Source organism: Portunus trituberculatus, chromosome 38, assembly GCF_017591435.1.
Source record: "Portunus trituberculatus isolate SZX2019 chromosome 38, ASM1759143v1, whole genome shotgun sequence".
Lineage (NCBI taxonomy): Eukaryota > Metazoa > Arthropoda > Malacostraca > Decapoda > Portunidae > Portunus > Portunus trituberculatus.
The window spans coordinates 27,429,043-27,450,586 of record NC_059292.1 but is presented as its reverse complement, the minus strand read 5'-3'; the positions used below and the strand labels follow the sequence as shown (position 1 = coordinate 27,450,586).

Here is a 21,544-nt window from a genome sequence, read left to right as displayed (position 1 = left end):
TACATGTTTTGAACAATGAAACAATGGTATCGTCACACACGGCTCATCGTGTTATTATGATTTGTAGATAGATAGTCATTAGTCGGCGCCAAGGGTAGCACTGTTTCTTTATCATGGCCTCTAATATAATTTGTCTGGATGTTTTTTTTGGTATCAAACCGAAATGTCTCGACACATTTTCTTCTACAACATTTGCGACCTTGGTTGTAATTTTCAATCAGTGGAACATCACCCATATAGGGTATTAAGCTTCACCGAAATGCCCTCCGGAAGACTAAGTGAATAAGCTTTGCGAATTGAATGATGGGATAGAGCGCAGGCAGGCCTGAGTACAATCATAGATCAATGATAGCACCATGGAAAGGCAAAATTCTTATCCACCAAGTGCTGCCTGTGAGCGTTGTAGTGGCGGGAAAAGAGAAGGGACGGCGGTGGCGTTGGGAAATATTTTCGAGTTACTTGAAGTGAGTATAGTCAGTAATTATGTATGTTGCATTTTATGTCATGTCTTAAAATTCTTTTAAAAAGCATCACCGTTGTGCGTCTCGAGTGTGCATATTCAGCTCGTCTCACTGTAATTGCAGATTGTAATTAAAGTAATATATATACATGTGTATACACCATCCGATACTCGACCTTGACCTTACTCACGGAGACGATTCGTGGTATGCTGCTGGCAAGCGACAAGTACAAGTACAAAAAGAAAAAAAAAAAAAAAAAAAAAAAGATAAAAATACAAATGAAATAAATAACAACATATGATAGAAATGAATGAATGAATAAATTAAACGAAAGATTAATGTAACTCATCAACTCTTAAATGAAAAATTTTATTGTTCATTCGCCGTGAAGATAACAGCGACTCCAGGGAAAGAAAGGTCCCAGCATTTAATATTATATATATATATATATATATATATATATATATATATATATATATATATATATATATATATATATATATATATATATATATGTAAACACGTACAGAGCTGAGCAGAAGCATGCGTGACTATCCACCTCCACTATCCCACTCCCCGCAACTACTAGGTGTCCTGCAGTCATGTATTCGATTCAACGAACAAATAATTTAGGGCTTGGTGTCCATCATGAAACACGGAGAGAGAAAATCAGAAGCTTCTTGTTTTATCCACTTCCTTGAGGTCACTGTCTTGAGAGGTAGAAATGAAAGACTTGGAATGACTGGGGGCTTTATCAGAGGAGCTGAGTGACTCGGATATGGACGGCGTGTGGAGAACTACACCGCCACCACTTTCTTGGCGGCTGCTGCCGCGACCACCAATAGAATCCATAGTATTACAGTTCTTGTGATTGTGGGAAGTCATTCGACGAAGGGTGGCAGCCAGCATTGTATTTGGGCTCCGTCGTAGACGTGAATCAGTGTTAATAGCAAGTGAGAGGCGGGGAGCAAGGTGTGGGCCTCTTCTGGAGAGAGGTGCAAATGGCAGCTTCTTCCGTCGACGGCCCATTAATGGCATCATCAGCGGTACCGCCACTGCGCTCGTTGTTCCTGCCGCCATCGTGAGTGCCATTCCGAGGGCACACCAGGTTTTCTTGAGGCACTCCTCCATGCGGCTCTTCTCTGTGGTTAATCCTGAGGACCCAGAAGAGGTAGAGCTGTCAGCTGGGACTGTGGCCTCTATTCTCGAAAGAAAACTGTCATCCTTAAGTGATCCTGTTGATGATGTGACTTCTGCCTGATACGGTGAACGGAAGTTATTCTTCTGGAGTATGGAATGCGGCAAGAAGACTTCATTGATAAGAGCAGATTTGTTTCCTTCTTGCTCTGGATTGAAAGAATTAAGGGTGACAGGCTTAGTGGTCGAAGACAAGTGAGAGGTGGAGTCTTGGGCAGAGGAGAGGGACTCGTTGTGGTTGTCCTGCAAATTTAGAATGTGGAGGTGTGGATTGATAGCAACGATGTATATCATCGCTAATGTGCGAAGGATCCTTCTTATGTGAGGGTCTTCCATGTCCAGATCGGCGAAGAGCGCCTCGAGATAGGATGGCTGCAGCAGGTCTTCCCATGCAGGCTCCTCAGAGCTGGGGCCTAAGGGCGTCCATGAACTGATTCCAGCTTGGTGCTCGCTCTCCATCTCATCAACATCAGATGGCGAGAAGTGCTGTCCTACAGAAGAGAAAGAACTATGGTTCTTGAAATTATTAAGATATGCTGGAAAATCACCAAACTCGTTTTTATTTGTTAAATTAGAGAGATGTGGACGAAAGGGCGTGGTGGGAGAGCGCAGACTGTGTTGAAGATTTGTCAAGACTTCGAATAATTCTGGAGATGGAGCAATGGAAGAGTGGAGGGAGACAGAGGAGGATGTGACATACTTTGAAGGTTGGCGGTGAGAAGGCGCATGAGATAAATGATATGAAGTCTGCTTAACATCTAAGCTATCTCTCCAGTCAGGGAAGAACAAACTGCTCTTCTTCAGAGTGTTTAAATCTACCAGAGATTGAGTAGGTATTGTTGGATGGGAAATCGATGCTTGAGGAGGACTTGTAGACTCAGTCGTCACAGAATCACCAGGGAGACCACTGGTCAAAGCGTTGGTGGGAGTGGTGATGGTGCTAAGCACGCGTGGAGCAGTGGTGGTGTTGGTGGTCATGCCTAATCCAGGAGAGAAATGTAGGAATGAATAAGTGTTATTTGTGGCTGTGGCTGAAGAGAGCGGCCTTTCCTTCATGGATGCTGCAACGCTATGTTTTGACGGGACAAGAATATCAGAAGGTGTAGGCGGTATTTCGTAATGCGTCCCTGAGGAAGTGTTCTGAAAACCGCTGGTGAGACTCGCAAGGGAGAAACTATGTCCGAATAAAATGGGAAGAAGAGGCGGAAAGAGTGGGTTGATTAGTGTCTGGTGGGAGACTGGCGTGGCTGAAGATGGCGGGAAGTGGTCCTTGAGGTGCTGTAAGTCGTTTGTCAAAGAAACACCCCCATCTTCGAGAGGCAAAGTTTCTTGGTGGCCAAGTGTACTGTTGGAATGTGGGAGATCCTGTAGGAGCTCTTCTAGGATGTTGCTAAGCTTGATCGAGTTTTCGAGAAGATTTGATATTGGAAGTGTAAGCCCAGGGGTTGAGGAACTCACCACAGTGGTTGGAGGAGGCACGGAGACTGTTTGTGATGTATAGTGATGACTATTAGGTCGGGATGAGGCAGAAGAATCCGTTGCCAAGGTGACATTCTGTGGTTCATAAAGACTGGAGTCTTGAAGTAACGAGGAGAATTGGGAACCCCAGTTAAAAGAATCTAAACTCATGGCATTTGTGGCTGCAGGAGGTGGATGTTGCAGTGTTTGTGGCAACAATTCAGAATACAAAGGTGCATATAGTTGGATTCCTGGGTGATGGTTTAGGGATGATGGAGGCCGGGGAGAGAAGTCTGGGGTGATGGTGGAGTAGTGGTGGGCCTCGTAGTAGGAATAACCAATTGTGTCCTTTGTAGATGATGACGATGGTGGAAGTGATGGTTGGCTATCAGAGGAAGAGTCATTACCTCTCACGATTAACACGGGCTTGTGAGAAAAGTCTGTTTGGTTTAGTGGATCTCCCAGACGAGGAGGGTCACTTAGGCTTCCATAAGCTGGTCGTTCCGTAACCTGCGCTCCTTGGCTGAGTGTTGATGACATTACTGGGGACTGCGTTATCACACCATCAAGGTGCCAAGGATGAGCGTGATTCTGTGGACGATCCTGAGAGGAGTCTTGGGTCAGTAGCTTCAGTTTAAGGACTTCTAACAGCTTCTTTGTATTGAGGGAATCATAAGGAAGAGGGGTGTGCATAAGGGCGTCCTTGGTTTCTTGTTGAGTATGAGTAGGGGTGGTGAGTGGGAGGTGTGTGGGTAGAGGACTAGGATTTGGAGGAAAGATGGATGGAAGCAAAGGGAAAGTAAGGGCAGGCTTGGAAAGTGGACCTAAGGAGCCGCTCTGGGGAGAGGTAGGTTGTGTTTTCGGGTATTGGAAGGTATAGTGCGGGAAGTGCAGTGGTGGCGGAGAGGATTTGAACTGCAAGTCGGGGATGTTATTGGAGGCCAAGACGTGGGAAGGGACACTGCCACTGGATACCAAAGTGAAGCGGCCACCCTCTGCACTCCACACCTTCACCAGGACATGAGGCCCCAGCTCCGGATGAGTGCCACCCATGTCTGCTGCCATCGTGCCGGGACCTGCAATAACCGCCAACAATGTAAAGATGCAAGGTACGACAACATGGGAAACCTGACACTAACCTTAAGATTTATATCATTAGGTATTACTTTTTTTTCTGAATACTAGTTGAACTACTATTTTCCTTGCAATAGATCAATTGCAGTATTAGCAAAATACTTGGGCTTATATTTTTGAGAATTCTACAAGAAATGTAAATTATATTCTCACCTCTGAATAGAAATTAATTGAATGTTATGCATAAGGAAATCTTTAAAATCTTCCAGTAATTATCTTCGCTTTACTGAAACATGAGTTCAATGAATTACAAACGAAATTTTAAAATTTCACTCATGCAAGAAATAGAAAAATCAAAATCTACAAATTTTGTTATCACACTTTTTTTCCTTTGAAGTGCAAATTTCCCTATTACTACTCAAGCTGTACATTGCGGGGAACGTTATTTGTATCCATGATTGCTGTGTCTTTTTCATCATAATGTCTCTTAAGAGTTCTGCTGTTCGGTGGTTTTCAGTGCAAGTGATCATCCTATATATGATGTGTGTGTGTGTGTGTGTGTGTGTGTGTGTGTGTGTTTGTGTAGCTCACTATACCATGAGAGGGTACATGCAAAGTTCCTGAGGCATCTTACCTAGTCCCTTTCGCTGGTAAGGCAGATCCTGTCCTCTCACCATTAATCCTTACCGCTCTGAAAGCCAACCTCAGCCAATCTCAAACATCTCTAGAGGGAAGGCGACAGGAAGGAAAGATCATTCAACGTTACTCAGCATTGTCACAGCTTTGTAGACATGCATGCATAAATGTATTGGTAACATCTTAAGAAATCAAGCTTACTTTTGTGTAATCAGAGATGACAAGTCACTTTGAAAATAGTGATGAAACATTTTGAATCTTATCTTTCAAGAGAAAAGTTTTGTCGAAACTGAAGCACAAGGACAGTGAAGTGCTGGAAGACAGAGCATAGATTCCCATTTGGTATTTACTGAAACATATTTCTAAAAGATTACTCTGGAACAAGCAAGTCTCCGTCAGGCTGTGCAGAGCATCTTGATACAGTCTTTCTTCCATTATGTGAATTGCATCACTGATGATAAGCGTCAGAGTTACTTGTTTGCTGCCAATGGTGGCCATATTTCAAATCAGGATGAAGACATCAGCGGTTGTTCCATTCATCCGCATCGTCTTCAATTAATGGCATCGGGTCTGTAGGTATCTGGTAGATTCTCCCAACATTGACAGAGTCTGAAACCAATAAGGAAAGGAAACAAAGAACTAGAGATGGCATCCGAGGTATGTATGTGAGAAGGCTGAGTGGATCTGGATACAGTAAAGACAAGCAACACAACGACATCCAGCAAGCACAAGATTTCCGAGAGGCCGTGCCTCATGTTGATTTTGAGTGACTGGAGTCAATCAATCAATCAATCGTCTCACAGGACGGAAAGGAGAAACGGAATTTAAATACCTCATGGCCTGTAAGATATTGTAACGGGATAGGAATGAATGGATATGTATATAGAAGCGCAAGAAAATTATGCAACATGGGATGGGACGTGGCAGTGAGAGGAGTGACTGGGTGTTCTGACGGGCTGGTGAATGTATGTACGAGTATGTATGTTTGATTGCGTCATTTACCGACGCAATATGTCAAGGTCCTAGAGATTTGTGGTGCTGAAACTGCTGGAAAGTGAAGGATGGAATGAAAACTAGCCGAAGGGAATAGCGGACTTGGGGTGCATTGTGGGTGGGTACTTCACTAAAGAATTGTGGACAGAAGAGTGTCTATGACCAAGAAGACCCTGATTACTTTGGTAATTGGAAGGTACCTTAGCACTGGTCATCACATGGCGCTGGAGACCTTCCCATAAGGTGTTGCGGGTGGGCAGTGGTGCTTTTAAGGGGTGAGAGTGGAAGGGTTGACGGTGAGAATTGTCAAACCTGCTAGCCAATAACGAATTTACAAGTGTCGGGTTCTCCGGAAACAACTTGAAGATTGATTCATGGTATGCAGTGTCTCTGGGCAGTGGCTGCACTGCACTAATCCAAGAATGTTCATAGGGACTGTCATCTCTGAGCCCGCCAAATTGCTGGCCGCCGCTGACAGGAATGGCTGAGGCTGACTGGACGGAAGCATAATTTGGCGATGAAGATTTTTCTAAGTAGTCACTTATGTGGGCAAGAAGTTGGTGGCGGACGAACTCTCCTTTTATTTTCATTCCCACCGTCAGTGGTAAATGGTTATACGTGGGGTTACCAACACCTCCGAAATATATAGTGGGTGAGATGCCAGTCTTGTGTGGCCATCTGCTAGGGCTACTAAAAGCTGAGTAGAACCTCTGAAACTTATTTTTTCCAACGCTGGATACAGGCTGTTGTGGGAATGTTGCTGGTGACCTCATCGTGGTCCTGACCTTTGTAAGTCTCGGTGGTGTGCCAGATGAGGAGGGTAATGCCATCAAGCCTGATATCGGGTTTCCTTGGAAATCCAAATCCAGTGGATAATGAATGTTGGAACCTGTGGCACTTGTCCCTCTATTGGCATGCGGGTTATTACTGGCGAGGCCACGCGAGGGAACCAGTAGATCGATTACATGATTCGTGCCGAAGCCAACTGTAAGAGATGACGAAGACTTTGGGATCTGTGTTGGGTGTGCTTCATCACGTTGCTGCCATCCAGCTGAAGCCAGAGGAGGACAGCAGTTAGCAGGGACAAAGCGTTTGGCGCGAGGGGCAGAGCGGAGAAGAGAGGAATTTTCCACATCCGCAACTGTCTCGGCGAGCGGTTCTGGCACCAGTTCAGCAAACGTCTTGGCACCACTGAGGGAAGAAGGCGACGGGAATACGGACTCATGCATCGGTATTTGATCCACTAGGACAGGCTGCCCCTCCAACAGCTCCCACACCCTCACCAGCACGGGTGGGGCACGGTGGTGATGGGCTGCTGGCGCTTCACTGCTTTCAATTACTGAATTGGGAATAATAGAGGAGACTATTTTGTTTTCGTTAGTTGAAGTAAGAGTTGAGAGATAAGAAAAATGAGGAGGAAATATAAAAGAAGATAGAGATGTGTTTGCATTGACTGAAGGGTGGTATGAAAGGCCGAAAGGAGAGGGCGACAAGGGCGGTGTCATCGAGCTGGTGAACAGAGGAGAAAAGGAAGAAAAGTGATAGGGAAGAGAAGACAGATAATCAGACGAAAAGTTTGGGTAAGGAGGAAGGAAAGAAATATAGGAAGGTGTGTATGGCAGTGGGGCTGGAGGGAGTGGTAAGGGCGTTGAGAGAGGTGTAGGGCTAGGTGGTGGTGGTGGTGGTGTTGCAGGTGTAGTACTGGAGGCTGCCGGGGAGGGAGTTGTAGTGTTTGTCAGCGTGAGAGAGGCAGGACTCACCACTGGTTCCTGAATTCTATCATTACTACTAATACGATTATTACTATTATTATTATTATTATTATTATTATTATTATTATTATTATTATTATTGCCACCTCGTCCACCCCCATTCCCTCCAACGAAATTCCCGTTTGGTGCGGCACTCAACAAGGGAGCAGGAGGCAAAGTAGGAGGAGAAACGGGGATATAGGTTAGTAAAGGAGTGGCGACTGCGTGCGAGTAAGAGGAAGTGGTGGTGGCGGTCTTTTCCGTTACGCTATTGACAGGATGAAGAGGATGGGGAGTCAGTGTCGCCTCTTTGACGATCTGGCTGTGGTAGCTGGAGTGTGACGGCCTGAGTGGGTTGAGGAAGGGAAAGGTGGTCAGGTGAGAGGGTGGCAGTACTTCTTTGTGTCCCTGTGGCTTGGGACGACCCAAGAAGCCACCACTTGTCACAGCTGGAGCATAGTTGATTGGTGGACGCTGTGTGGTTAGAAAAGTATTGGCAGGAATGGACGGGGGCACCTCTGTCGAGTGATGAATATCCAGGATTCCGAAATTCTGCAAGACGTAGTCAGAGACGGGGCTGGTGTACGGGTAACGGTGGAGGGGTTGCGAAGGTGGCGCAATGGGACCGTTGTTGATCTGGTCCTGTATAGCGTCTTTTACATCTAACAGACTGTCGTGTGGGAGGTACTGCAGCAGAGCGCCGAGTCCATGAGTGGTGGCAATGTCCAATGGGGTCAGCTGCTGAAGGTACTGAGCGGCATCAGCTGCACTGGAGCTCTGCGTTGATAAAGCTTCTCCAAGTAATGGAGGTAATAACGGTGGTGCGAGGTGGTGCGCCGCCACTGTGTTGTGATGTTCTGTATACTCGGCACCGCCGCCACTACTAATTGGCAGCTGATCTGACTGCGAATCAGAATAAAATGGTAAAGGGGTTGAAGTAAAAGACTGGAGCAAGTCTGAATGCTGGTGATGGAGAAAGGGAAGGATAGATGGCCATGGAGACTTTAGAGGTGTGGCCTTTGAAGGGTATTGAGGAGTGGTGACGTCTTGGTAAGGATATGTCTCAGTCATAATGTTAAAGTCGTCCTTGTTTAGTCTTGAAGTGGTTGAAGAGGTTGTCTGGAGAGACAAAGGAGGCTTCGGATCTGGAGTAACAGTGTAAGGCCAAGTGAGGATTTGAAGATCAGGAAACTGTGGCAGGGAAACACCAAGACTCTGAGAAGCCACGACGCACGTCAAGTTGTGTCCATGCTCAACCCCGACAGTATCATAAGCAGAGTAGTACTCACTTAACTCGTCCTCATTAGTGTTGTACTCAAAGTCATAGAAGACGTTACCTTCTTGAGCGGTGGGCGGGGTGTGGGGGTGGTGGTGTGGCATGCCCTGGTGACTTCCCGCGGGGAGCCCAGCAAGTGAAGTCCCCGGTGACGCGAAAACTGTTGTGTGGGTGTGGTGTAAAGCCGGAAGCTTGGTGGATGGTGGCAGTGGATGAGTGGCGCCGGATGGGGAAGTGTACCAGTAGGGAGCGGACGGTAGGCTGGTAGGCGCAGTCGTTACTGAAGTGGTAGACTGAGAAGTTAAATAAGGATTCGCAGCTGAACTGGTTTGAGTAGTGGTACTAGCGGCGGTGGTGACTATTGATGCTGATATAGGTCGCGACAAAGATGATACACCACTAACAGAATTCACAACACCTTGTTTTTCGGGGAGCATCTCTGCTTCTTGATTAGTGAGACCTGACACGCCCCCCTTCACCAGATATCCTCCTGTCAGTAATTCTGCAGGTGGATAAGAGTTCACACTCGGCCGCTTTGTAAGTTGAGGAGTGGAAGAAGTTTTTTTAACCATAACTGTGTCCTCCTCGTCCGTCATGTCTTTGAGGACCTGCTGTAGAACTTGACTGTCACCAGGAAGGATCGTGACCGTGCCTGGTAATGGACGTGGCGATGGTCGAGTGAGTGGTGTGTGTGGCTCTCCTTTCTTTGTGTTTTGCGTCTCTGCTTGAGCACTGGCATACTGCACAGCAAGGGAAGCAGGTGTTGGTGTGACACCCCCAGGAGCTTTGGTCAGCCTGAGGGGAGGACGGCGTGTTAACCCCTGTGAAAATGAGTTCCATTGTGTCTGGATTCTAAAGGGATAATTGTTGGCAAATGAGACTGTAGAGGATTTTAACGGAGGTGGCTTGGACAAGGGAGCGGGCGGGGAGAGTGTTGTGTCTTCCTGGACGGTATTCAGAGGCCTGGGAGTGAAGGTGACGAGAAGGCCGCCACTTTGGGCTAAAGTAGAAGGCTGCTTGACAGTAATCGGTTCATAACTCGGCCGCCACGTTATGATAGAGGGGCGCAGACTCCCAGGCCTGGCATGGTATTTTAATACTGGAGACTGAGTTAATTTTGACGTAGTCGGTCCAGGAGGAGGAGGAGGAGTGGAGGGGAAGGATGAATGCAGAGAGAATGAACCTGGCTTAGAAGTGGCTGCCGTGTCGCTACTATTGGCAGGGGAGAGTTTGGTGTAAGGGGGGAACCAGGTTACAATTCCCTGTGCCGAGGAGACCGGGGGTGTGGTGCTAGGAAAAGTGAACACTTGAGGCTGGGGGAACCACGTGACTGCAGAGACGAGAGCTGGTGACTGTGTGGGTTGGGTAGGTGGCCCGACTGGGGGTAATACTGATGCAACTGCTGGTGTGGGAGTAGTTGTTGGTGGAGGGCGTCTGGCTGGTTGAGGTGGTGGAAGTCTAGTTGGTGGTTGAGAAGGTCTTATTAGCGGAGGTGGTGGAGATCTAGAAGGTGGTGCTGGACGTCTGGTTGGTTGTGGAAGTCTGGTAAGTGAAGGCAGAGTAGGTCTGGTTGGTGGAGGCGGTGGAAGTCTGGTTGTGGTTGGCGGTAGTGGTGGAAAGAACCTAGTTGGTGGTGGAGGAGGGAGTCTGGTTGGTGGTGGTGTGGGTACTCCGGTTGGTGGTGGTGTGGGGTCCCTGGTTGGTGGTGGTGTGGAAGCCCTGGTTGGTGGTGGTGTGGAGGCCCTAATTGGTGGTGGTTGGGAGGTCCTGATTGGTGAAAGGAGTACGACAGATGGGGGTCTTGCTGGGGAGGAGGAAGGCCTGTCGAAGGAAAACGGCCTCGGTGACGAAGGGCGCGCTACACTGATAACCACTGAGGGCAGACTTACAGCGAAAGGGGAAGGCTTCATGGTATGGAGAATGGACATGTAAGGTGGTCTGACGAGTGAAGGAGGTGTTTTCGTCACTTCATTGTTTGAAACAGTGCTCCAGGTGTAGAGTGTTGGCCTCACTGTAGTGGTGGGCGGAGGCCACTTGCTCTTGCTAGCTTCAGTACTGGCAGATGTTCTCGTGTCTGGATTATTGAAGATATTGTGAGTGGCTTGAGGAGAGCGTGAGGGAGTACTAATGTCATCCCAACTTTGGTGAAGTGCATCAGGGCGAGAGTAGTTAGTCAGCCCTACCAGCGATGAGGGACGCGGAGAGGGCGTGGAGTTTACCATCGCTGCAAGTGCTGGTGGTACAGCCACTTGTTTGAGAAGCTCTGGCTTTTTGCCTGCCAATTTGCTGTTGGCAATTTTTTGTCTTATGTTTTCCACATTAGGGGGCACCCATGAGAACGAGGAAGACGGAGATGAAGAGTCAGTAGAAAATGTTAAGCTGTTGAATGGCACGAAGGGTCTTGACCTCCCCAGGCGCATGTCATCCACATAGTTGGTCTCAGTCTGCCACTCGGGTCCTTCCTTGGTGGTGTTCACAAGATTGGTCTTTGCTCTACCTGACGCTGTGAAAAAGTTGGCAGGAACAGGATGAATCTCCAGTAGAAGAATCACTCCAACAACAGCAAGATGCCTTGATACCATTGTGCCGCCCCTGCAATGAATGACTGAGCAGTATATTCCATGTTGCAATATGAAAGTCGTGATTCAAACACTTATGTCAGTACAGAGTTCCATGACAAGGCGACTCAACAACAAGGTTATTGTCACAAGCATACAATGTGGCCACATTTTCCTTGAAATAAAGTTAAAAACGGAATACAAACTCGTGTGTGTGTGTGTGTGTGTGTGTGTGTGTGTGTGTGTGTGTGTGTGTGTGTTATATACGATATATATATATATATATATATATATATATATATATATATATATATATATATATATATATATATATATATATATATATATATATAACACTGATAAAAACAACATTATATGCAGATATTCTTGAGGGAGTTGAGTCCTCGACAAATTAAAAGAAAAAAGGGTATCTTCACTAAATAACACATGCACGTTCTCCAAGCACTCACAAGAGAGAGGTCTGTCTGTCTCTCGATTCTCCAGAAGAAACGTGTGTGTATCTCCTTAACTTCTTTACTGCTTTACGTAACAAATGACACCACCAAAAAACACTGCACAAAAATCATTACGAGCACCAACAAGAAAAAAAACGAGGGATTTCTAGAATGCGCATCTTAGTTTCTAGCCAGTGCAGTGTTGAGAAATGGCAGCTGGAGAGTGTTTCAGGGTGATTTATGATCATGAACGAATGTGGAGAATACAATATAGCAGTGAAAGGGTTAAAGGGTCATTGAACCAGCAAGTGGGGGAAACAGTTATGGGATAAGACAGTCCCCACTAGAAGAGATCCCCCTTCCCTTCCATTCAATACCCATGCGTCATTGTGCCTCTGATAAGGAGTACTAACAGTCTAACAGCCAACGGCAGCCCTTCACACTGGAGGCGCGTGACCATTGCTGTGCGGACCCACGCCGCTAGAGGGACGACCAGGAGGAATAACTGTCTTCAATCTGCCTGGCTAGATTCATCCCTCCTCTCCCCTTCACCACCGACACTGCTTTCATCACCATCATCACGCTTGTTATCACCAGTTAAGTATGCATTAACACCGTCATCACGACTATGTCAAGATAAGCACGGCCATCTTGCGATATGGGTCGTGTCAGTCAACCACCTTGTCGCGTACATATTGCGTGGTTCTATCTATCCCCGTGTGTGTGTGTGTGTGTGTGTGTGTGTGTGTGTGTAAACTCTCGTTCACTCATGTTAATAAGAGTGCGTGTGTTATTCACTCACGCGTGCTATGTGTGTGTGTGTGTGTGTGTGTGTGTGTGTGTGTGTGTGTGTGTGTGTGTGTGTGTGTGTGTGTGTGTGTGTGTGTGTGTGTGTGTGTGTGTGTGTGTGTGTGTGTGTGTGTGTGTGTGTGTGTGTGTGTGTGTGTGTGTGTGTGTGTGTGTGTGTGTGTGTGTGTGTGTGTGTGTGTGTGTGTGTGTGTGTGTGTGTGTGTGTGTGTGTGTGTGTGTGTGTGTGTGTGTGTGTGTGAATTTAGTTCAGAGTAACATGAGTGTTTTACATCATTTATGTATCTTTTTAGTTTAGTATTCATCACGTAGTTTAGAAGAAGGGAGAAGAGGAAAAGAACAACGGAATTTTATATATGTTCTGATGAACTGCATGAACCACTGGTCCTGCTCAGTGATTTGATATTCAGTCCCGTTATGGTAACAGGACAGCGATGCCTTCCATAATAGCACAGAACGGGTGAAATGAACACATTATCTACTAAGAAAGACTACTAGTGATATGAAACTCACGCTGTACTGTTTTGGATCAAGAACAGTAATATTGCGGAAGTAAATAACGACCTCACACACACACACACACACACACACACACACACACACACACACACACATACTGTTCATCACACGCCTCGCACCTCGCTGACCACCACCACCGCAACACACAACCGATCTCCGTCACGCTCCACATTACCACGCTCCACTCCACCACATGGAACGTTGCCTTTACACCACGGGAGACGGGAGATAGCGACACACACACACACACACACACACACACACACACACACACGATACTTCTGAAAATAAAAATGGCATCACTACAGCCAAAAAAATACAAACGCCAATCAGAGAGAGAGAGAGAGAGAGAGAGAGATTACTTAAATAGCGCTGCTTATAGGAGACAATAACAACAACACTTGATAATTGGTAGTTGCAGCAAGTGTTCCGCAGCGGTAGTACGTACCAACTCTCTCACACAGATCAGCCAATCACCGATTCCTACATAAGGTGTTATCAAGGCTTCAGGCAACTCTCATGCTAATAAAAGTAGGCGAGAATCTCAGAAATGTACAGATTGATCAAGGTCACTTCAGCGGTACCATGACAACTCTGCTGGTCTGTCTGTATGGCAACGTGGGTGCATTACAGCGCTCTCTCTCTCTCTCTCTCTCTCTCTCTCACCAAAGAAAAAAAAAACTGAAAATTTGTCAGCGCATCTCCGAGAAATGGTACGAAAAAATTAGTTAACTTTTGTTTTCGCTCTCTTCTTTCTGCCTACGTAACTGAGCAAAACAGTAGAATGAGTAGCACATGTCACGCCTCAAGTTAAAATGACATGATGACTGACAGTTAAGAAACTTCAACACATACCTATTGAAGAACACAACTAACATTGAAAAGGTGCTGAGGGCAATAAGAACAGTGATGTTTTTCATCTTTTTTTTTCACCCCCAATCAATCAGTCAATCAATCAATCAATCAATCAAGAGAGAGAGAGAGAGAGAGAGAGAATATGACACGCAACATGATCATGACTTCTCTCTCTCTCTCTCTCTCTCTCTCTCTCTCTCTCTCTCTCATGAACTCGTCTGCACTCCTCGATCTGTCACTCTGTGCAGGTTTGCTAACAGGAGGATGTCTCGACTGCACACGCCTCCCTACCCATTATTACGATTGTTTTCTTCCTTTTTTTCAGATCGATATAATTTACTTCATAGCTACGTACCGTCAACAACAATAATAACAACAACAACAACAGACAGTATGTAAGTATAAAGATAAAAATGTGCTACAATAAGACAAATGTACAATGACAGCGCATTTTTCATCGTTTCACACAAACAAAACAAATATCTCTGAGACAACCGAAAAGTGACATACTTGGAAATAATAATGATAACAATAATAGCTAATTAACTACCCAACTAAATAAATGAATAAACAGACATTCCCCTCCTTTTTTTGTCCGTCAGTAATATTGATAAAAAAAAAAAAAAAAAAAAAAAAATATATATATATATATATATATATATATATATATATATATATACATATATAAATCGAACACTCACTTCAAAATCAATTAATCATATTCTGAATCATTTCTATCTGAGCTTAACCTCCACTTCTTTCAAAAGCCTCTAATTGAAGAAGTTACACCTGTGTGTAAGGATGTCTTTGTACCCTTCTAGTGAGAAATTATCATCTACCTTATTACACATATAAACACTCTTGAAAATCTGACATATCAATTATCATATATGTGACCTTTGAAAGCAGTCATGATGTGAGAGCAGAGCGTTTCTGAATACTACTCGTACGACTAATGACTTACCTTCTTGTTGCAGAGCGACGCGCGGCACAGCTTCAGGCTTCTCTGTGCATATTGAGGCGCTCCCAGAGAAGGAAGCACAGCGAATCGAGTATAAGGCTTATCTTGCAAATATCTCCGATGAACTGCACGACTCAAATAGTTCCTGGAAAGTTCATTGAGTTTCTTTGATACATGCTCCTAAAGATGTCTTCACTTTAACTGCCCAATATTCAGAGAGAGAGAGAGAGAGAGGGGGGGGGGTTAGGAGCAACTCACTGAAATTTTTGTCCAGCAACGCTAAGACGAGACCTATTGTAGCCTGTGACTCTCCTGCATGACGTTCCGGCGCTGAATGAACCACACGCAGGGTTCCTCGGCCTCTCTCTTCCCTTTACACACACACACACACACACACACACACACTTCAGTGGGATTGGAACTAAATAAGTCAACTTTCTACACCGAAATTGACTTTCTTGCTCTTTCCACTCATAACTAGGGCAGGCAGAAGCAACTTCGCTCTTCAAAAGCTCACCATGACGAAGTATGAGTTTGTGCTTGGTTGGGTCTCTCTCTCTCTCTCTCTCTCTCTCTCTCTCTCTCTCTCTTGAATGGATGAATAAATGAATGAATGAATGAATAACTTAGAATCTTTCTTTCTTTCTTTTTGCTCTGGTCACTACATGATTTCACGTTAAAATGAACCACAGAAATTATCTATTTTGGCCGGGGAAATAATCTATTAGGTTAGAATACGTTTTTGTACTTTTAAATTTTGTATGCTAAATGTTTTAGAAAACTTCAATAAAATCAGGAAATGGTGAAGGCATGACATTCAAAGACGGGTGGTTAATGAGAACAAAATCAAGGTCGTGGCTTCACGTAATATGGTGGGTACGTGCTGTGCTATAATTAACTATAGATACCTGTCAGGTAAGATGGTTAGCAGGAAGTGCTAGAGTATGCGGCATGTATGGGATGTGTGACTGGCTTGAATGGGCAGCCTTTTGAATTATGGACTGGGGCAATTTTCTATGAATAAGCAGTTTCCAATGACTAAAGAAAGAAGTACATGCATCTTCTGATGATAATAGTCCGACTTCTTCATATTATTCAATTTACAAGTTCTTATTATTAATGACATTCTTTTGTTTGCATAAGTAACTTCTCTCGAAGATGCTGCGTGTGGAAGAGTCTCCAATCCATGTGACTTCATCAATCAATCACGTTTGGGGTGCTGTTTCACCAACTGATTTCCATGTAGTATGGAAAACTGCATGTTGGCTTGATTTACCAATTGAAACGCCTTGTGCAAGAAGCAGTGCATGCGCTTATGAAATCTATCTATCATTATTATTAGCCTGTTTATTCTTTTGATGGGGAAAAGCAGAGTTAAGTTGCCATGACTTATGCTCAAATAGTCTAGGTGAATCATTTGTCATCACTTTCAGTACACAAAATTTCGTAAAATTAATACAAATAATAGTAATTAATTCAAATATCAGCTTTACTAAGGTGAAGTCTGTCTTTAGAAGTGAAATATATTCTATATATTTTTTTTTTTGATGATGGTCATGGACTACCTATATCCATAAATGAAAATGGTGAAAACTGAGAGAATTAAGTGAAGAATTTTGGTAACTGATCCCGCTATTGACAACGAAGGATTTTTTCACATCCAACTCTCCATTGTCCATGGGAAACACTCATCCTTCGTAAACAATCAAGCCAGAATGGAGATTTCTCGATTCCTGCCATTTCTCCTACTGCATGTATGACGGTCACATACACACACACACACACACACACAAAAAAAAAAAAAAAATAAAAAATAAATAAATAAATAAATAAAAAAAAAAAAAAATAAATAAATAAATAAATATATATATATATATATATATATATATATATATATATATATATATATATATATATATATATATATATATATATATATATATATATATATATATATATATATATATATATATATATATATATATATATATATATATATATATATATATATATATATATATATATATATATATATATATATATATATATATATATATATATATATATATATATATATATATATATATATATATATATATATATATATATATATATATATATATATATATATATATATATATATATATATATATATATATATATATATATATATATATATATATATATATATAATGATGGATGGCCTTAGAACCATAGGGGCTCAAGTGCCATTTTTTTAATGAGAAAAATCTCTAAAGTTTATGAACAATAATTCTAAGAAAGATACTGATTTCAACCAAGTTTCAGAAGAAAACCGTTTTTCAGATTTTTTTTTTTTTAACCAGGACTGAAAAAATGTCTGGTGCATTTGCACACTAGCATGTAAAATGTAAATCCCCCTCAAGTTTTTGTACATTTCATTGCATGAATTGAGATTTGAACCTTGTTCAAATCTTTAACTGAAATAAATGATTTAATAATACAGTAATCTATGTAAAGGAACAACATCCTAGACTAAGGGTATTGGGAAATAAGAGAAAATATGTACAAGTATTGGTACATACTACAGTATAATAGTTATTTGAAATAGTGCAACAAATTGAAGGATGATTGATGGGATGTTAGAGGAAGGCATTACAAAAATAACTTATGATGGTAAAACAAAGGATTAATTAATAGGTGGCAGTTGTTAGTCAAAGGAAAAGTATGAACAGTCTTATCACTCTTATCCCCTTAAGGGCCTTTTCATTTTCATTGTACTTACTATTTGGTAATTTCACAAAGCTTCAGAAACTTATGTGGGGATTAAAATAGTGAAAACTCTGGCCATTAATCTTACTTCCAGACCCTTCCAAATGTAAATAAAAATTGTCTAATCATACCCAAAACTCATGGAGAAAAAGCATTCCAGAACTGAAGTTAATGTTACTGTACATCCAGTGAAGAACTTGAAGGTTGGAGGGAGGGGAGCAGTTAAGTTATTGTTGTTCATCATACTCCATTGGGTTGTTGTATTTGTCCCCTTTGCAGTCACTGCCACCTGCCCTTTGTCTTCCCTTATGCTGCAGAATATCTTGCTGTGCCAGGATGTCCTGAAGTACTGGGACTTGGTATGAGTAAGGAAGGGCAGGAGATCCTTGATGCACCTAGCAGCGCAGTGATTGGCCCAGGGTGACACATTTCTTTAGAAAAAACACTGATCGGATGAGATGGTTATGGGCTGTGTGCCGTGTACTCTTGTTGGCTGGTTGACTCGCTTACCTTGAGCATGTCTGCTTCTAAATCAACATCCCACTAGACTCAATCACCAAACACAACACATGCTTCCCAAATCAATAGGGCATGAGTTTCCTGGCTTCTACAAGACTTTCAACCTTATTAAAGCCAAAAAAGTTTGGCAAACAACATAGCCGGACAGAGAAAGAGTTGCCAATTCTGCAGATATAAATACAGCGAAAATCGGGGAGATAGTACATAAGCCCCTTATAGTTCTAAGGCCCTCATATATAACAATAACAATGAATGAATAAAGGAAAACAAATGAATAGTAATAAATAAATAAATATACAAATTCCCCTACATATGTGGTCAGGCAAATATTCTTTTACTTTCCTGGCTAAAAACAGCTTTACTTTTTCCTTCTTTGAGAAATTTAATGTGACCAGCTTACACAGCATTTCCTCACAACTACATTAATGACATTCAGTACTGTCAGCTGTTGAGTAATACTGGAATTCTGCTTGCATATCCATCTTATATGAAACAAGCATTGCACTTGGCATATTTATGAGCATTTCCATGATGACAAGGGGAAAAAATTTGGCTTCAAATGTTTCATTGTGAATCAGTGTTTTTTGTGACACTTCCAAGCTCTCTTGATCAGCACGCTTACATTTTCTTTTTCCAGCTTCTTACTACAAATTCCCTTTCTCACAAAAAAAAAAAAAAAAAAAAAAAAAAAAAAAAACTGCTTTGCATCATGAAATATTCACTCTGGGTGCTTCAAAGCTCATTGATTACCTGGGTTCTTCAAAATTCATTGACTATGTTGGGATCACCACTCTGCTTGTTATTAGTGTATAATTTTGTAGTTCTACTGTTTGATTGCGATATTACTAATCCCAGCTTCATTATGCAATACATAAATTACTAGTATATCAAAGTCAAGTATTTTCAGTTTAATAGTACTGCCAAAATGAGGAATGGTATATACAAAATCAGAAAAAGAGAGAGAGAGAGAGAGAGAGAGAGAGAGAGAGAGAGAGAGAGAGAGAGAGAGAGAGAGAGAGAGAGAGAGAGAGAGAGAGAGAGAGAGAGAGAGATTAATTAAGGCATTTTTTAATACATTATGTTTTCTTTCCAGCTCTTTATTTTATACCTTGTCATTATATAAACTGTAGGTCTTGGATGTGGTAGCTGAAGAAGTCTGGCCGTATAAATGTAAATATTAACTTGCAACAGCCCAGCTTGGACCCTGGAATACAATAAAAGTATTATGAATCTTAAAATGTAAGAGGCTAAGTTTTCATCTCAAATGACTTACTATAAAGCACCATTCTTTTTGGAGTGTATTTGGAATCTGCTACTTCAAACCAGTTTCTGGTTTGAAGTAGCAAACTTGGTCTCACAATAAGGAAATCACTTTTATCTATCCACAAGTGTTTCCATCAAGGCAACACCTGACTTCCTCATTATCATGGATCTGCCTCTAATGTAGGCAGTGAAACCTCCTTTCCACTCTTCTCACTCCAATTCATCCTTCTAGCTTATTTTTACCTCTTTTCTCCATTTCATTTTCTGCTCCACTACCCCATCACTATCTCATAACTCAATACTTCAATTCCACATATTTGTACATGCTCAAAAGAGAGAGAGAGAGAGAGAGAGAGAGAGAGAGAGAGAGAGAGAGAGAGAGAGAGAGAGAGAGAGAGAGAGAGAGAGAGAGAGAGAGAGAGAGAGAGAGAGAGAGAGAGAGAGATATGGGGTTGAGGATGCTTAGGTACCTGCCAGCACTCACCTCACTGTATCTCGCTGTTGCCTTCTTCTCAACATTGATGGCAAGCATCTGTGTGCGGAAGCTGAGAGTCTTAGTTTTTTCAATAAGCTGTTGGTATGGAGACACAGCCTGAGTTCCCATCACCACATGGCCCTGCTGGGAGTCTATCTTTGCATCCAGTTTGGCTTGCCTGATCAGGTTGACTATCCAGCGTTCAGCTTCCTTTGGGCTCATGTTGAGTTTATCAGCCAGCATGCTGTAATGGAATAATGGCATTGCACTTCTTGGGAATATTTCTTCTACATCAACACAAGATCAACAAAACAAGTAGATAAGTGATCCTACTAACAATTAACAAAAGTTGTTTATATGAAAACCACAAATATAAATTAAGAAAAAACTGGTTGTGACATCCTATGGTAATAAAACCACTAAAAAGCCTATGAAAGATGTGTGACTATGTCATAACCTGATGCAGCAGCAGAAACAAGAAATGAAGAAACACATATATATGAGAGTAAACATTGTAGTAACAGTATGTTGTACTTGATATTTGATGCAGCCATAAACATGGGCAAGCAGTTCAGGAAGCAGACAATTAACAAGGGGTAGGAAAGTCAAATGCCAGGGACTAGACTTAAATCCTAGGATATGACCCAGACAGATGTCCAAGACCAAAACAACCCTCAATGACTTTGGGAAGTGTTGTGTTGTGATATAGCGTCATTTATATATTGTACACACATGTGGAGTTGTCCATGACTGGTAAATAACAGTGACCAATAAGCAAACTGGCTATCCTAATAAGACCAATAAGCAAACTGGTCAGCCAAGTAGGTCAAACTTGAGCCTCTGAAACACCAATAGTAAAGTGTCTCGTTTTTGGTATGTTATCCACAAGTGTGTCCCCATGTGTAGTCTTCCATGATTGGTGAATAACAGTGACCAATAAGCAAACTGGCTATCCTAGTAAGACCAATAAGAAAACTGGTCAGCGAAGTAAGTCAAACTTGAGCCTCTGAAACACCAATAGGACACCAATAGGAAAGTGTCTCATTTAAAGATGTGTACTTCAGTTAAAAATTATTTCATTGTATTTTGTATGTGCCTTCACTCTTATGTTGTCCACATGTGTGTCCCCACGTGAAGTGTTCTACGAATGGTCAATGATAAGACTGGGCGTTGAGAAAGAAAGTGAGAGACATTGGGTATATAATAGACTCAACAAACAAAGAGAGGCAGAAGAAAAAGAAGGAAGAGAAAGAAAGAAGGCAAAAGCCAAGAGGTTGTGGTTCCAGTCAAGATAGGAGAGGAACCCATATAGTCATGGACAGATTCTTCCATGTATTAGTGAGTAGAGTTCTTCAGTTGGTAATACAGTCTAAGATAACTTTTATGTCATGTGAGTGAAAGGAAGAAACAAGACATAGGATGTTTATATTAAGATATTATGTAGATGTGGTGCAATTTTGATAATTGATGCATTATTTGATACTGAGGTGTTACTTAACATATGATATGATTGTGGTATACAAAATATAATCAAA

At 42.6% G+C, this 21,544-nt stretch overlaps 2 protein-coding genes across 3 annotated transcripts in view; both read right to left on the bottom strand.

The window, feature by feature from the left end:
* Nucleotides 1-987: 987 nt before the first annotated feature.
* On the bottom strand, nucleotides 988-16,380 carry LOC123515001 (proline-rich protein 36-like). Of its 2 annotated transcripts, XM_045273325.1 has the most exons (4): nucleotides 15,260-15,343; nucleotides 15,005-15,146; nucleotides 4,825-5,435; nucleotides 988-4,192 (listed from the first exon to the last, which is right to left on the bottom strand). In XM_045273325.1, exons 3-4 carry the CDS (start codon nucleotides 4,865-4,867, stop codon nucleotides 1,131-1,133), a joined length of 3,105 nt encoding a protein of 1,034 aa, XP_045129260.1. In that variant the 5' UTR covers nucleotides 4,868-5,435; nucleotides 15,005-15,146; nucleotides 15,260-15,343; the 3' UTR covers nucleotides 988-1,130. The 2 variants fall into 2 exon arrangements, with proteins under 2 accessions (XP_045129260.1, XP_045129259.1); XM_045273324.1 differs by lacking the exon at nucleotides 988-4,192 and having other exon boundaries at nucleotides 4,864-11,438; nucleotides 15,260-16,380.
* A 2,972-nt stretch (nucleotides 16,381-19,352) lies between these two features.
* The window catches only part of LOC123514915 (eukaryotic translation initiation factor 3 subunit E-A-like), a 10,629-nt gene continuing 8,437 nt past the window's right edge, over nucleotides 19,353-21,544 (bottom strand). The window contains exons 6-7 of the mRNA XM_045273172.1: nucleotides 20,019-20,253; nucleotides 19,353-19,475 (exon numbers count right to left, since the gene is read on the bottom strand). Coding sequence (XP_045129107.1) covers nucleotides 19,449-19,475; nucleotides 20,019-20,253 — 262 coding nt within the window. The 3' untranslated portion in view covers nucleotides 19,353-19,448. The remainder of the gene's footprint in view (nucleotides 19,476-20,018; nucleotides 20,254-21,544) is intronic.